Source organism: Anas acuta, chromosome 4 (assembly GCF_963932015.1).
Source record: "Anas acuta chromosome 4, bAnaAcu1.1, whole genome shotgun sequence".
NCBI classification, from domain to species: domain Eukaryota; kingdom Metazoa; phylum Chordata; class Aves; order Anseriformes; family Anatidae; genus Anas; species Anas acuta.
Genome location: NC_088982.1, coordinates 66,334,293 through 66,351,205, shown reverse-complemented (window position 1 = coordinate 66,351,205; position 16,913 = coordinate 66,334,293). Strand labels below are relative to the sequence as shown.

The window sequence follows — 16,913 nt, the reverse complement described above, 5'->3', positions numbered from 1 at the left end:
ACTGATGCCCTCAGAGACTGCAATCCTTTTATTCCTCAAGTTCCACAAAGAAACGGAAAGAAGTAGCACAAACTTCTTCACACCAGTGTTTCTCCAGCTTTTCTATGGTCTTTATAGAGGAAACAAGATACCTTTTTAGTACTAAATTGTATCATGTACTAAAATGATCAAAAAGCCTCTTAACCCCTTCAAGTAACCCAATATACACAACACAATGTTACTTAAAGCTTTCCAACCCTGCAAAATCTGAATATTAATAACAAATATGAATAATGAATATTCTGATAATATGCATAAAGACTTATACTTCTCCTTTGAAATCGAAATGGCAAGCATCTCAAGGAACAGAGCAATTTACAAAGTTAGAGGAAGTGATAATATCCTAGACAAGAGAATCATCATTCACTCTGTAACCTGCAGCTGGGCAGCAAGTGAAGATCTCCTGTGCTGCAGAGGTGTCACCAAAAACTACATTTGGAACCCTTGCTTCTGGCTGGGATGTTTGTTTCTCAAAAATGCATGAGCCTTTTTATATAAGGGATACATTTCTTGCAATGAATCCTATAATGCTTCCCAAGTGGCTCCATGTCACCATTAATATTCAGAATCTGAGGAGGTTGCAGAGAGGAAAGACTGCAAGCCATTTTTATTGTGCTACAATCCATAAACACCTACACTTTTGTTTACTCCATTTTTTCATCTTCCAGAAAGCATTACAAAAGCCACCATCAAGTTTTTGTTTTTGTTTTAATATTTGCAATTTGGATGTTTTATAAAGATCTAGCATTAAAACCACTGCATTCAAACATGCATGATATTAAGCTTGTTAGGAAAGGCACTAACAAATATTTAAATGCTGCTTACACATTTTTCTTTATACCATCCCTCACTGGTTTCCTACAAATCAGTGACACAGTTCAGCTTGTCAGTCTGTGAGAAAGAAATCTCTGCAAAAAAAATATGATGGCAGTTATCCACTATCTCATTCGCTACGTTGCTTCTGTTACATTTTGACAGACCTTCCTTTAATTCCCCATATTTGTGCTAGTTTTACTAAGATTGAATCCCCTTTGCATTGTGAAGGTAATCAATAGTCTGACTTGAATTACCCAGGAAATTCTAGTTGAGAGTTGTTTGCACCAAGATCTCATGCAGCAAGCAACTTTTACAAAACACGGAAAATAATACAGTAAGATGTATTATTTTTATTCCATTTCTGTTATTTTCAGCATTAACATTGAATTAAATCACTATGGCAGACATTGTTGGGTCCATGGATATGTTACATTCAATATTTTCCATCTTGCTGTTGTACACTTAATCTCACTGAAGTTTTCAGAAAGATTCGCTGAGCCTGCTGCTTCTAACACGAGTAACCATGCTGTTTTTCAGAGGTAAATCAGAGTACTGAATTTTGACTTTTCCATGAGACAAGCTATAGCTTTGTGCTTTTGTTTTAGCTTATTGTACATTCATGTTATAGAAATTGTATTATACATTCATGTTATAGAAATTGACTAGACACAAGCACTGTCAAATAATCAGTGACCAGCAAGGAAAAATAAAAGGAATAAATTGGGCATGGGAAGAGAAATGGATATGTTATTGTTATCCCTAGAACAAAAGCTCAAGACGTTTTGTAGAAAATTTGTTTGTGGAGAAGGATGTGGAGACGTTTAGCAATACAAGAAAAAGTAACATAAAGAAAAACTTCTCAAAATTCTTTATCAAATCAGATGTGAAACCACTTAACCACAGACAGTTTTGAACTCATTTTTAAGTTCTAAAATGAATTACTTCTTCAGTTTCAGATAAGAAAAAGGCATCTGCTGATTCATAGCAGCTTCTAACTGTCCCATAAAGCTAGACTGCACATGAAACAAATGTCTGAAGAGCAGAAAGTCACCTAAAAATAGAGTTGAAATGTATGTGATCCGGCAAATTCATTACCTGGATCAACCTCACTGGGGGACTGGACACGAGAGTCAAAGGTAGAAATTCCTATTACGTTCATCAACATTCATCACACAATCTTCATGAACTTCACTTGCATCAACAAAAAGAACTCCCCACACCAAAATGAACATATCATCATCTCAGCACCAATGAAGGTAGACAATCTACATTTGCTCCATCCGTTCACTGCATTACACAACCACAAATTCTCCACAGTTATTACACACTCCAGCAACACCAATGATCTTGCTGTTGTTAAATGCATTTATCAGGAACATTTCATTTAAAACAGTGATTTGAGCGTGAGAACCAGTTCTACACAAATTCCATGGAGTCTTAGGATGACAGCACTATCTAAAAACAAGCATCTTAACCATCTGCCTTTCTTGTTGAATTTATTGATATGAGAAAGGAGTGGGGAGTGGCCACATCCAGCCCTATCTGTTTCATCCACAACTGCTTTTTATATGTGGAATCCAATTCTTAAAGAATTGTGATTCTTTGTAACGCATCCCAACCCGTCGACTGATTTTTGGTGGCATTTTGCCTGTGAAGGACCTGAACCTGCCTCGACCAAGCCTTACTGACCCAAAGACTCAGCTGGTGGAAGGTTTAAGTACTATTTTATATGAATTATGACTGCTAATTCTCCCTTCTGACACAAAAATAACTTCAAAATACATTTTAATAATACATTTTCAGACAGAAATTGGTGATGGTCAAGCGATCCCATGCAAAGAGAAAGAAACAAAACAGTCTTAGGGAAATTCTTCATGGTGTATTGTAATGCAAACATTAAAATATTTATTTCTTCCAAAGCTCTCCAAATAAAATGAGGTGACAAATATTGAAAAAGAAGTATGTCTATGCTTAAAGAATTGTAAATTTAGTGTGACTCACAGGGAAAAGTGACAATTTTGTGCAGGGATGACCTGGACGGTGATCTTTTTTAAAAGGTTAATCCTCCAAATAACGAAAGGCAATGAAAAAAAAGTTCCATCCTATTACAGAATTGAAATGTATGTGATCTACCCCTTGATGCACTGAACTCAATTAGTCAAACACACAGAAGAGTAAGCTCAGCATTTGATCCACCTGTGTCAAAATACGTTAAAATGAAAAATAAGTAAAGACAGAAAATATTGGAAAGGCAAAGAAATCAAGTAGTAATCTTCTTTCATGTATACCTATTTACTTTCTGTTCCTTTCTTATATCAGAGAATTAGGATTAGCAAAGACTTCAGAATGAAACTCAAAATTTCACATGTTCTAAGTAGTACTACTGAGTCTTTTTCCAAGTACCTTGACAGATCTTTCTTTTAACATCACCTCACACTTCTGATTTCACTCATTAGAGAGCATATTAGCTGTTACACCTAGGCAATTAAAAACAAACAAACAAATAAATGAAGACACCTCCTTTTGGTAGTCTGAACTTTATCTTCTCTGAACATTCCTCTTCTCTGTTCAGTAGTTGAAGTAGTGGCACCTCTTTTCACTGCACGAGTGACATCTCAGAAATGTAAGAGTCTTCTCTGAAGGCAGTTAGCTGCATCTGTATTTGGCCATTAAACCACAAATTCCTTTTGGTTTCTTGCATCCATTACCAACCTTTGACTGCACCTGGAAGGGGAGATCATGCTCCCTTCCCATCTCTTTTGCAAGGGCTGACTATCACAAGGTTTGCCACTGAGACACAACTTGGCATTAAAACAAAACATTTTTGAAAATGGAAGTCGCTTCTTGCTTGCTTCCCTTCCTGAACCAGGTTACAGAAGGTTGGGATGAACAGAAATCTTTTCTCTGTGACATTAAACTGTAATTTCTGAGTACAGCTCTGGTACTTTGTGATGACAGAGTCCGATATATCACAACCCTTTTGTCATAAGACACAGTGCCAGAAGAAAAACCTCTGTAGACTTTCACTTATTTAATTGCATTTTGTGGCCTCACACTCAGGAAGGTTCGTTCTGTTTTCAGCTTTTTCCAGATATCACAGGTCATGGCTCTGACCTGCAGCTACATTTTCTGCTTCAAGCAATAACAGAGCTATAGCTATGTGGAACAGCCCAGAGAAGCAGGATACAAAAATGCTGCTAAATTCTACAAGTTTCTGCAGAAAATATGCCCTTAAAATAAACAAAACAATTATTGAATTTTTAAAAGGAAAAAAAAAAAATCAAAAGGGACAGTAATCAAAAAATCTAAAGTCACACCAACAGTTAAATAGAACAAGTGTTCTTGTTCTATTTATCCCAGAGCAGACATTCTTTCAAAAGATAACATGAGGTTACGTTTTCTGATATAAGTATTATTCTAATAAAACTCCACCTAGTTTCCAAATCTAACTGCTCTCTTTTGATCCAATCATTTTTCATAAATTGATATTTAGTCAAAACTACCTGTTTGTATACAATATAAAGGTTCTGTGTAACAGGGAACTTGGCTAAAATATAATTAATTTCCTTATCTAGGAGAATGACCTTCATGATTTACTTCAGGCTTCACCTCTAGAGTGTCACGGCTCATTTCCTCATTATCAGAATTAGATTTTAAAACACTCCTGTCCTCCATAAAATACATTTTGTCTCTGATTATATACCTATAGAGGAGTGTGCTTGAAATTATTTGTACCACATAAATGCCCAAATGTTTCAGATGCAGATCAGAATATAGGCTGTGCTCAAAGTGCTAAGAGATTACAAAAACAACAACAAAAGATATAAAGATAAAAGAAAACATAGGATGTGATCACATGATATAAAGACTTAGTGACTTTTCCTTAATTCAGAGAACTTGGGAAATACAGAAGCACAACTCCCAAATTATCATTAATGTTACTTTTAAAAAAAGGATTTGGGAAATTACTTTCACATACCAGAAAACAACCCAAACCAGCCGTTGATTGCTTGGTAGTTGCCAGCACATGCTGTGAGGCCTGCTTGTGAACTTGCATTTCTAGTTGGACAGTGATGATTGACTGCTGGAGTGATTTTTGTGGACAGTGCTTCTCAAAAAGATGTGGAGGAAATCTGGATAGGATGCCCATTACTTATTTAAGGAGATTGCTTTGGGGGACTAACAGCCTAGGGTGCTAGCTAAATAATTGGCATCTGGGAAGATAAAGCACCTCTCATTTGCTTTGTCTCTATACTTCTGTTTGATAAAATACCCCAAAAGCCTTCAGGCACAGTGGCTTTAAACATTTAAGTGTACTACTGATATTATTTAATCGCATCACAATTTGTATTGCCCTCTTAAAAGTAAACTACTAGCAGCATGTCAGAGTACATTAACACAGCAAACTGAAGTACTGTCTTTAATATATGAAAGCATGTATTGGGCACTTGAACTGTGAGTGGAAAAACGCACATTGCAAAACCAGAAATGATCTGATCTCGATTTAAAGTGCCAGTAGTGCAAAATATCAGCCTATCTAGTTACTACAACAGTGATGTGAGAAAATTCACTCTGCACTCCAGCATCAAAGGGCTTCACACTTGTCCAGTTATTTACTCTTTTTTTTTTGATTCACTTTTTTAAAAGAGGAAAAAAAGGCTAGTAGCCTGCCTGAGAGTCACATGCTTTTTAAGCAAAAGTCTGGGAAAGAAGTTCTTTCAGGACCATTTAAACTGCTGTCTGTCATTTGAAAGCAGAAGCTCTGTGACAGAAAGTTCAAAATCCGGCACAAAAAATTAATGTTGAGCCAAACTTTGTCAACTGGTGTTTGCTTTAGGAAAAGCGCTCCCGCTATTTTAAAGTCACGAGAAAGTATGAGGAAAGAAAGACTGAAAAAAGGTAATGGGGGTATGCAATGCCAACTCCTAAATGCCAACTCCTTGTTTTGATGCATGGTCCCACGGAAATGCCTCCAGCTGTATCGATCACTCTGAATGTTATGATAGGGCTGAGTGTAACAGTGGGATGCTACTGGGTTTCCTGGTCACCTGAAGAGAAGAGGTTTCCATGGAAACTCAAGTATTTTTTTCCCCTTAAACCACAACAAAGATATACAGCAGTCACGAACCATGTGTTTGTTGGGTTTTAGGCACCCGCTGAGACAACATGGAGAACAATAACTACACATGCCAGGATTTTGCCCTGCCTTGCACCATACAAGTACCCCTTCCATCCTCACTTCTTTTCCTCAGCTCTTTGGAAACTATCCTTCAGAAACGGCTCTTCAGCTGCACTAGTATTTCTAGTTTAAACTTGATCTCTAGTTTAATATTCTCAGATTTGCCATCTGTGAATGCTGTGGACTATTGGAGGCTTACATCTCTTTTCCTGAAAGCATTTTTTTAAGATTGTATGAAGTACTCTGGAAAAAGCCATTCTTGATGGAGTGGATGATTTTATTTATTTATTTTACTTTTATTTGTTTTTAGTGGGGGTTGTGCTGAACGTTGTTTGTTTGTTTTTTTTTTTATCTTCAAGTATCTGGAAGTCTAGCACAGTTTACAGCTGCCAGAGTTAGTGTTCAAGCTAGAAACAATGATACTGGAAGTTGCACTGCAAGTGAAGAAAACAGCACTACAGTAAGAACTCAGAGCTAGAAAATAGTGGAGCCCCAAATTCAATGTCAGGAGAGCTGTGGAAGTCTTGCAATTACTGTAACTGCTGAATCAGTACGATGCCTTACTCAGAATAAATCTGGTCCTTTTACAGCTTGCAGTATGCTCTTGGTAAATTACCTTCAGGCAAAGGAAGGTCACAATAGCTTTGAAATTGTTGCTGAAAATGTGTTAAATATACATTCTGCTCCTCCTAAGCAAAGCCTCTATTGCATACCCTTTTCTAGTTCAGTCAATGCCTACTCTTCCCTTCTCCCTCATCTTCTCCCATGCAAGCCCTGTCTTCCCAGCTGTCACAGGAGTTGTAAAATCTGCTTTTTTCTTCAGCTGCCAACACTTGGACTCCTCATGGCATATTTCTGCAAATCAGAGATATGGCTGGTTTTGTGGGGTTTGTAGGACTAAAATGAGAGAAATGTGGAAGAGTACCAAACTTCCCACCTAGAGCTTTGGGAAAGGGTCAGCGCCACCACCGCTGCTACACTGTGCGATCGCATAAAGGGTTAGGTAATTCAAAAAGCATTTTGCCATCTTTTCTGAAGTACTGAAGTGCAGATAATACATGCAATTTGCAGTTGCCAACATTTCCAATAGTTTCTGAATTTACAACGGAATTTTATATCACTTCTGAAACAGTTCTACTCCTTTCCCCCTAAATATTTTATAGTTCAAATCCTAGTCCAAAATGATTCCCCCCCCCCCCCCCTCAATATTGCTACCAATATTTTTTTGCATCAAAATCTATTTTATTGGGAAATAAGAAAGCAAACCTGGAATGAAATGGAAAGCCAATGAAGAAGGGCAAACCTGTAAAGGTTTAATCTCAAACTGAACATGCACTGGCTAATAAACAGCACCATGAAGGCTAAGAAATTTGAAGAAATAACTGACACAAAGTGACAAAAAGTTTAGCAGTCCATGAAATCTGTGGATTTAAACAGGTTTCCATAGCAATCAAAGAAACAGGAAAGGACAATCTTATTACACTCATCTAGTCCCAAAGGCCAAAGCAGATTTATCCATCAGGCCATAATTTCTGACCATAAAACTTTGCTTGAATAAAATCCTGCATGTGACCTTCATACACACTGCTGCCCTACAAACCTCTCTTACTCTACAGCTGAATCCCATTTAGTTATGACTCACTGCCTTATTTACTTCACTGATCACAATAAGCTTTCAAAAGCCATTACGAAGGCTTGAGTTGGTGTCTGTAAGCATACTCTGGTGACTAACCTGAATGACAAAAAGGTTGGTTAAAAAAAATAAAAGCAAAACCTATATTTATATGATCGCAATGGGAAAACTTGTTGAACAAAGTGGATTTCAAACAACATCAGTCAAATCTATTTGTCATGCGCTTTAGGTAGCCTATAGAATAAAACACTGGATCTTCATAGAGTTTATTTAAGACAGGTGAAACATGTTATTGTCAAAAAAAAAAAAAAGTAGGAAAAAGGAGTAGAATAAAGGTTTGCAGTACCAAACAGAAACATTTGCCACAGGCTTTAAGATACTGGCAACAGATCTCCAAGGACCCTTCATACACATTGGGTATGGGTTCTGCTGAGCTCTGACAGCCCTCCAGATGCTGTGGGTGCCTCTGGCACTGCTAACATCTGCAGGGTTTGCTCTCTAACTCTTACACGCAGGTGAAAATGGCAGCATAGGGACTGTAGATAGCATGCTGCTGAAGGAGGCAGATCAGCAAAAGCCAAAGTATTATCTCTGGTTCAAGCTACCATAGCCCGCCCATCCTCCACTTACCCTCTTAAATTTGGGATAGGAATTATGGCAAACAATAATACCCACATCAGTGAAAAATGCTTTCCCCCAGATACACGTAAATCGGTATTAAAATAATAGGACTTTGTGGAAAACAGAAGACAAGGGAGACAAGAGAATAATTAGCAGTGGACTGAAACCTAGTGGTCTGTCTAGCAAGGTAACTCGGCTGAGAATCCCTAGGAAGCGTATATTTCACATGAGCCCTTCAGCAACTAGATTATCATATTATTAATGACAAATTAAGGATTGCAGGTAATACCAGGCCTTCAACCATAAAATTTAGCTTTTAATTACTGTATTGAAGTAAGCACATGAATAATAAAAAATGTGAGAGAGATAGGAATGCAGTGATTTTCTGACAAACAAGAAAGAAGGGATGTATTTATTTTGATCTAATTCCCCATAAAAGAAAAAAAAAGTCCATTAAAAAGAAATATAGATATGCCACCTTTCAAAACTAATTACAGTTTAAGTATATTGTGGAAGGCCTATCCCACCCCTATTTAAATACCGCTGTAAATTGAAGTCTCGGAAGAAAGCAAGTCTATGCTATTACAATATATATATATTACTGCCACTAGTATAGACTGTAATTCCCTGTTTCGTAGTGCTTGCAGTATTAACTTGCTGCTGTGCAAAAACTGACTATCACTTTTTCCTTCATTGTCCATACAAGGACAACATAAGTTCCTGATATCCCTTTGTACTACCCAAGGTTGGCACAGCACACACACACACACACACAAAAAAAAAAAAAAAAAACACAAACAAACAAAAAAAAAAACACAAGCACAATCTTCCTCTCACTCATGCAGGCACACAAATATTTTGAGACCTCACATAAAAGAAGAGCGTTATAAATATCGTGAAGTATCTTGCAGTGAATTAAGAAAGGAAGAGAGGAAGGAAAAATCCGTATTATACATTACCATAGGTACATACACATTTCAGCAGCTGGATTACAGCTGTCCCGAGATGGTCTGGCACGTGCTACCTGCTTGCCTCAGCCAACCCTCTTGGCCACACTCCTCTGCAAACCTGTGCCCACCCTGCTGCAGCTCCACATGCTAGCCACACACCTCACTGGTCCTCACCCTCCTCATCCCAAATCATCTGCCTTGGGCTTGCTTTCCACCCACCACAGTCCAGCCTGCCCTCGTTGCATCTGGATGGAGCACCCCTATTGCCCTACAAGATTGAGACATGAACAGGCTGTAAAATTGCATGCATCACACTCACTGTTGGTCCTCTCTGGCACAGCATACACTGAAGGGGAGGAAAATTTCCCTAACTTAAAGAAAATCAATTTCATCTCCTATTTCTGTGCTCTGCAACATACTTATAAATCATCCCTGAGGGCACTTCCAGTGATATTATGGGGCATGTCATTCACAGCTCTTCTGGAATAAAACCATTCAGCTTTGCCATACGGTTTCATTGCTCCAATCAGAACCACTAATGAGATGTCCTACGGTACAAATGGAAGACGTTTCAGGACACCATAATAATTTATAAAAACAGATTCAGAGGAAAGAACATTAAGTACAGTACGTCAGCCAGTCCCATCAAATTAATTATCTTTACATTCAAAAAAAATATATAAAATATCTGAATGTTCCTGTTTATGTAGTTTTGGGAGTTGCTCCCTAACTAATAAAATGAAAGAAAAAGTAGAGATAATACGTACTGACCATTTATTAAAAATACCTTTGTAAGTATCTTCTCCACAAATGCCTCATTTTATCAGATCTTTGCTCACGGGCTTCCTGTTTTTTTGAGATTTATAATCTGAGCTAAGTTTGTAAGAACTTTTTCTATTCACTAAAAGCGGTATATTTTATACAAATTTAGACGGTTGTAACTTATCATTATGTCTAACACTTTAAACGAACATTCTGCCAAACATTGAAAGCTCTTATTTTTAAAGATTACCCTATGGTTTCAAGATGATACAGAAACAAGCCCAAATGCTTTAATGATATATATTTAATATTTTCTATGTTGCTTTTTTTGCTTTTTTTTTTTTTTTTTTGTCCCTAAGAATAGTTTTATTCATCTAAATTTTCTGGTTTTTTCTACTTACAGGTTGGACTCACTCCACACCCCCACCGCCCAAGGCGGGATAAGGCATGAAATATGTGGCAACAGTTACAGATTCTCTTCCCTGCTATTAACATTTGTAAGAAATTCAATGAAGAACAGGAGAAAATTGATATAAAGATGCAGAAAAGAAAAAAAAAAAAAGAAAAGTGAGGAACCTGGTATGAAGTAATTGAAACATTACAGTACAATGCATATATTCAATTAGAACAAATTAAAAGCAAACATATTAACTGCAGAAAAATAGGTTAACAAACACCTTTTCACAGATATTGCATGCACAAGATGAAACTTCGTTCTTCACTGAAATTATATAAGCTCCGTGGCTTTGCTAGCCACGGAGCTGTATGCAGCCACGCATTTACAAGAAACAGTTTTTACTGGCCAATACTTTCTTGAACTCATCAATATCACAACAGACCTTTTCCCCTTGACACATGATATTAAAACTTATGTCAAATCTACTCCATTCACGTTTCAGGTATTGACTATATTAAGTTATTTTCGAAAATGACAAATGTAACTGCATGGCAAAAATGAGTAATTGAACATTGAAGTATAAGGTCATTAACTCCTTTGGCATGCTTTACTTTTCTAGACATTCCAACCTTCTTTAAGCAAGAAATAAATAAATAGATTTCGTAAAACAAAGTTCTGTGAAATAATTTGCAAATGCTCCGACTCATCGATAAAGGAAATTGTTAAATGTTGCTGTTAATTGATGTGAATCGCAGAGCATCAACTAACATTATCCATCCGGACCAACTGGGAAAAACTACTAACAATGCAGAAAGTTTCTAAAAAAGATTGACCTCACTTAGCCATTTCCTCCCCTCTGGATTCTAAACTTATGTGATAGCTTCAGTTCTCATGATATTTTTTTTAAAGAGTAGAATAGATTGAATTGATTTTGTTCGAAATACTTTCAAATTCACATGTTTTTCTGCTTCAGCCTTATCAAAGTCCAGATTGTAATGCTTCTCGCCATACAGGTCTATTCATTGCATGTACAATTGAAGTAAAACCAGGAAATCATACATTTTCAAAAATTAAGAATGTCACTGACAAAAAAAATTACATAAGCACCTTTTTATTAACACTACTTTGTCAATAGCCCATTGAATCCAAAGAGATATTAACCTTTAACTTCACGGGTATTGCAGCAACAGTTTGCAAGTTAGCTAATTAAATCCGAAGTTCTACCTGAACTCAGAGTGGCCAACAAAAGTATAGAAAGTCACCAATTTTTGTTTTCTTTTTAACACAAGTCTAATAATATACCAACAATAAACATATGTTCTGTATCTCAGAAAGAGGGTAGAACAAGGAAGAGATACAAATGCTTAGGAAACAAATTCGAATCCATACTTCTAAAGACTTCATATAGTTGTCTTTCCAGACAATTGCTCAGTCACAGTGGTGACTTACTAATCCAGCTCAGAGGATTTCCAGTATTGACTCCTACTATCATCTTACTGTTATCAAAAAAAAAAAAAAAAAGAAAGCAACATCTTCATCTCTTGCACAATAATTGGACAATGACAACAGATGGAGCGAGTACGCAATCATGCTGGAAACAGGCAGTTTTCTGAGTCACCAGGTTATCTCTAATCCCTCTTATAAAAGAGGTAACTTCTTCAGGTGTATGTGCTGAAAAGGTTAGACACACCACAACCTATGCTTTCCAACTAAGTAAGCTGGTATTTGTGTGAAATGAAACCAAGAAAGTAATATTAAGAGGTCATAAAGAAAAGACTACTGGTTTGACAATAACTTCAAAACAGCCTGAAAAAGATGGAGGATGTACTCAAACTGTCTGACTTCTTACCATTTTGCAATAGCCTATAATTGCAAAATAGATAAAAGCTCAAGTTTACAATCTGAAGTCACTAGACTGACACAAACCATACCAGCCAAATCCAAAATCAAAAGCATTATTTGACAGTCTACAGGAAAAGAACAAAAAGTACCAATGTCCTACAAAGGTAAGAAGTTATCGTAGTCGTACTTTGCATACCTCTGAAGAAATAATAGCAGAAAATCAGTTTAGATACCTTACCTTCTTGAACTGCTTGAAATGGATTGTTGCCATCCACAAATGTCACTGAACACGTGATTTTCTCCGTTTGTAAGATTTCATCATTCTGGTTGAGATCAGCAACTGCCATTCGAAAGACTTCCTCATCTTTTTTGGCAGATTCATCAAAAATCGCCCCTTAGGAAAAAAAAAAAAAAAAAAAGAACAAAAATGAGGTTGCACATTTTTACCTGTAATATACTAAATAATTAATCATAAGTGCTTAAGACATATTTTATGCAATAACATCACCTCTTCATTCACTTCCAATGAGCAGTTCACTCAACACAGTGTCAAGAAGTTACTTCAAAATAATGAGATTTTCTGTGTTTTAACATAATTTAGGGCAGAAGGGGAAGAGAAGCATTGACTTTTCTCCTTCTGAAGCATTGAAATATTGGGGAACCCTGGCTAGGCACAAAACAAAGTATCTGTATAGGAACACTGCCAAGAAATAAGAACTAATTACCTTTCCAAAGGTGCTGTTTAATACATTGAATGACTATGCTGGGCTAGGATTTGCGTTGAACATCATGTTTAGTGACAATTAAATAAAAATATAAAGTTCAAATAAGGTGAGAATAAGCCTAAAATTGTAGTAGCACTGGGAAAATGAGTTAGAATTGACAACTGTGGTCAATAGACAGGTCAGCAGCTGATACATACTATTTCAGGTCTATTTCCTGTCAGATTTGTAAAACTACCATTCCAGCTAGCCATCTGACTTTTAAGTCAGTAAATTAAATTTAATAGGTTAATTAAAATCATTTCTCCCTTTATGAATCTGACAGAAAGTGTCTGTTCTGCCTTTTCCTCAAAACCTTCAAGCAGAGCATTGTAAACGGGAAACCATTAAACTCAGGAGGAGCTGGCAGAGTAAAGGCTTTCAAAGCTCGTACAGCCAATTCTTCAGGTGTACTGAACAAGAATTCCCAGGCTAGAGGATTTAGTTTTTCACTTTGTTTAATCTATAATGTTATTTTTAGCATCACTAATTTCCCTATTATTTTGTTTCTTGTATGAACTATTTAAGCAGACGTGGCTCAAATCAGTGCGATGGTTCTATTAAGAATGTTTTATGGTTTAAAAGCCCTAAATCATGTCTGTGAGGCTTTCAAGCACCTCTTTTTAGTAGATTAGAGTCAAAAAGGATGTCTCAAAAACAGTCTTCTGAAAATTGTGTTTATTGTTATTAAAATTCAGGTTTATTTATTCTTGAGTGTCCATTGTCAATACAAAACTGAACTAAGGCAGTGTATGTGGTGAGGCAGCCAAAGATAACAGAAAATGCTGATTACTGATGATTTCAGGGAAAAAAAAAAAAAAAAAAACTGCAAGTAGCACGCGGAAAAGAACTCAAAAAGATCGACACAAATAATGGCTACTTTAAGAGAAGTAAACTTTATATACATTATTTATCATATTTTTTCCACTGACCTCCAACACCCATATCCCTGCCAGCACCACTCATTCTACGTGAGCGTCATCTCTTCATACAATCTGACCGCTTTGACTTGAGCGTTTTCCCTCCTGAAGCTGCTGCCATCTGGAACAGCTGTTCTTTATCTCTCCACCTCATTCACCTGTCATCTCTGTGCAAATCTCAGCTGAAAACATTCTTTTTCCTCCTGTGCCTCCATTTCCATTTCCCTTGTTTTATTTAGCTCCATAAAGCAAAGCCTCACATAGCTGAGAAAACACTAGGTATGCAAGATGCTGAAAACTGTGCCTTCTCCATGAAAAGGACTATTTTTGTATCCAAGTAGTATTTAAGGGTATAAAACACTTTATCAAATGGAATATTTGATAAATCATTTTCTAATTTTGCCTAAAACAGTTGTTTTTCTAGTCTCATAAAACTACTTGTGCTTGTCTTTTAGGTAGTGCACACCTATGCTGCTGATGACTGTACAACATAGCAAATATAGTTAGCAAACATTCAGAGGAACAATTTTACGTGGTTACTAAATAAAACTTAAAATCTTGAGGAAAAATGGAAAATAATGATAGCACTCAATCAAATTCTATTCCTGTAAAGTAATTCTGTAACAAATGCCTCAGAGGAAGAAGTGAACACGCTACCATGGCACGCACACACACGCAGGGCAGATGTTGACTCCACTGCAGAACATGGCAAAACAAAGAGCTTCCAGCCAACGCTGCAGAGTTCAGCTGGGAGATATCACCTTAAGCCTGGTTCTGTCACCAGAACAACACGGGTAACTTACAGAGCAGTGGATGCAGAGAAGTCCAAATTATCTAGAGTTTCTTCCTCATGTGATCACAGAAATTCACTTCATCCTCAGCAGAGAACTGCTTCCAAAACAGTGCATTCACCAGTTCAGGATCAAGTTTCTCAACAAATTAACTTTTCTGAAAATCTTGTTTTCCACACTTTGATATCCCTAATAAAATCATTTCTAAGCCAGATGCAAATCCTACCTCTGATGGCATCTGGACTTATAAAGTGCTGGGTTAGATGAAACTCCGTGCACCATTCAGAAACGATGCTTTTCCTCACTGTACTACAAATGCTCCAGTTTTGCTCCTACTGTTGCCTTATTTCATTCATAGCTCCATGTATCAGGCAGAAATTTCAAAACTTCTCAACAATAGTGTATCTGACGTTTTAAACAAGCTACCTTACAGAAATTACTGTATTACTCATGCTTCAGTTTATGAATATCTCCACTGGTAAAACAAAGAAATATATAAATTATTTGGAGAAAAAAAATGCAGCCATAATTCCTGCCCAAGCATCCTAGCTGGAATTAGTTTATCTTCCTTCAGAAACCACAACTTTATCCATTAGAAGATCTAATTTCACTACACAAAAAGCTTTTTAAGATGCACCAAAGACAACACTGTTACTTTCAGGAGATGGCAGTGCACAGCAGCTTTGAACAGTGAGGAGAAAAGAAATTTTATTTCCTAATTGCTTGTCAAGGTTTGTTTAATTTCAGTTAATAAATAAAATTGTGAAATTGGAATTGAACTCTGCTGGACAGAAGTGAATTTTCTGATGTGAAACGTGCCTATTGAAGTTTTTACAGCTAGCTCTAAATACAGCCCTTAACTACTTTTGTATTGGAAGCTATCTTCTTCCCTTGCTGAGGCTGGATACCATGCTAAAGTTCTGAAGCTTATTTTTCCAAACATATTATTTTAACCAAGTCAAACAAACAAAGAAAACAAAATAATAACTGAAGTTTATCACACTAACTTCTACATACTTTCTCCTTTCCTCACAAGCAGCTGCAAAATGAAAGAACTGGAATGACCTCAAAGTTTGGACTATGTTTCCAAAATGAACACTTTTGGCTACGGGGAATAATTGTTACAGGAAGTAATGGAAAGCTGAAAGATGCAGCAAAATTATTCCTCCAGATACTGACTCTACAAAATGATGCAACAGTACTGTTAGGAAAAGGAAAAAAGTCTTCAAAATGATATAAAATTAGCTGCTGTTCATTTTTCTTCCACCCCCGCTGCTCACCTCAGCTGAAAGAGGCCTCATACTAAACATGTCATTTCTAACTATACTCAAGGAGTATTGCCATGCTTGCATCAGGAGCCAGTGTGCTGACACAGCAATTACTTAAGACCAGTTTCCCCCCCCTGTTTTATTAGCATGTCATTACTTTCAGCTTTATTTCAGAATCCAGATGAGGACAGCACAAATGCAATTCTCCACTGGCTTTTTAAAAACCTTCAGCACATCAATAATGTCTTGTAGTTTAGCAGAAAATTCTTGGTTTTTAACCATCTCATTCACACTCAGTAAGGTCACCAGAAATCTCAATTTAAATGAACCTAGGACAAATCAGAAAAAGGTTTGATAATTTCACCAAGCACCAATGACATCATTAGAAAGGCTTTCCAAAGATCACTTGTCCTACTGACCTCAACATATAAAAACATAATCCAACTCATATATCATTGGCTATTTCTAGAGAATTTTCTCCAGCCTACTGGAATCAACCCAGAAAACATAAAAAATGAGACAGAAACTCATCATAACTGGAAGGATGAAATGTGACGAGATTTAACCAATGTTCATGTTTTCACTGGCTAAGGAAGCAGAAGTCCACTGCTTGCAGTGTTTTAAAGTATCATAATCTTATTATCTATGAAAGTATGGCATTTCTGCACCTCTATGCTCCGTGTTAGTTAATTTTGTGAGAGTGTTTCATTTCAAAAGGGATAGGGAGTATGTGGATTACATGCTATGTTAAGTTGAAGTCAGAGTTAAATTTCAGCACATAAGCTTGATCTTTACTTTGTCCATTCCCCATGCATACCTCATCAACAAAAGCAGAATATTTGGGCCAATAATTTACTAGTTCAGAAGTCCAGGAATGTTTATAGAGGAAAAATACATATATATATATATATATTCTTATTCTAAAAGAGAAACT

At 36.6% G+C, this 16,913-nt stretch overlaps 1 protein-coding gene across 5 annotated transcripts in view; it reads right to left on the bottom strand.

The window, feature by feature from the left end:
* Positions 1-16,913, bottom strand: part of GRID2 (glutamate ionotropic receptor delta type subunit 2) — a 781,470-nt gene that overhangs the window by 552,788 nt on the left and 211,769 nt on the right. For all 5 annotated transcript variants that reach the window (XR_011096421.1, XM_068681714.1, XM_068681715.1 and 2 more), the window contains one exon: positions 12,478-12,633. Coding sequence is in view for 4 of the 5 variants with exons in the window: in XM_068681714.1 (XP_068537815.1) it covers positions 12,478-12,633 (156 nt within the window). In the remaining variant the exon portion in view is untranslated. The remainder of the gene's footprint in view (positions 1-12,477; positions 12,634-16,913) is intronic.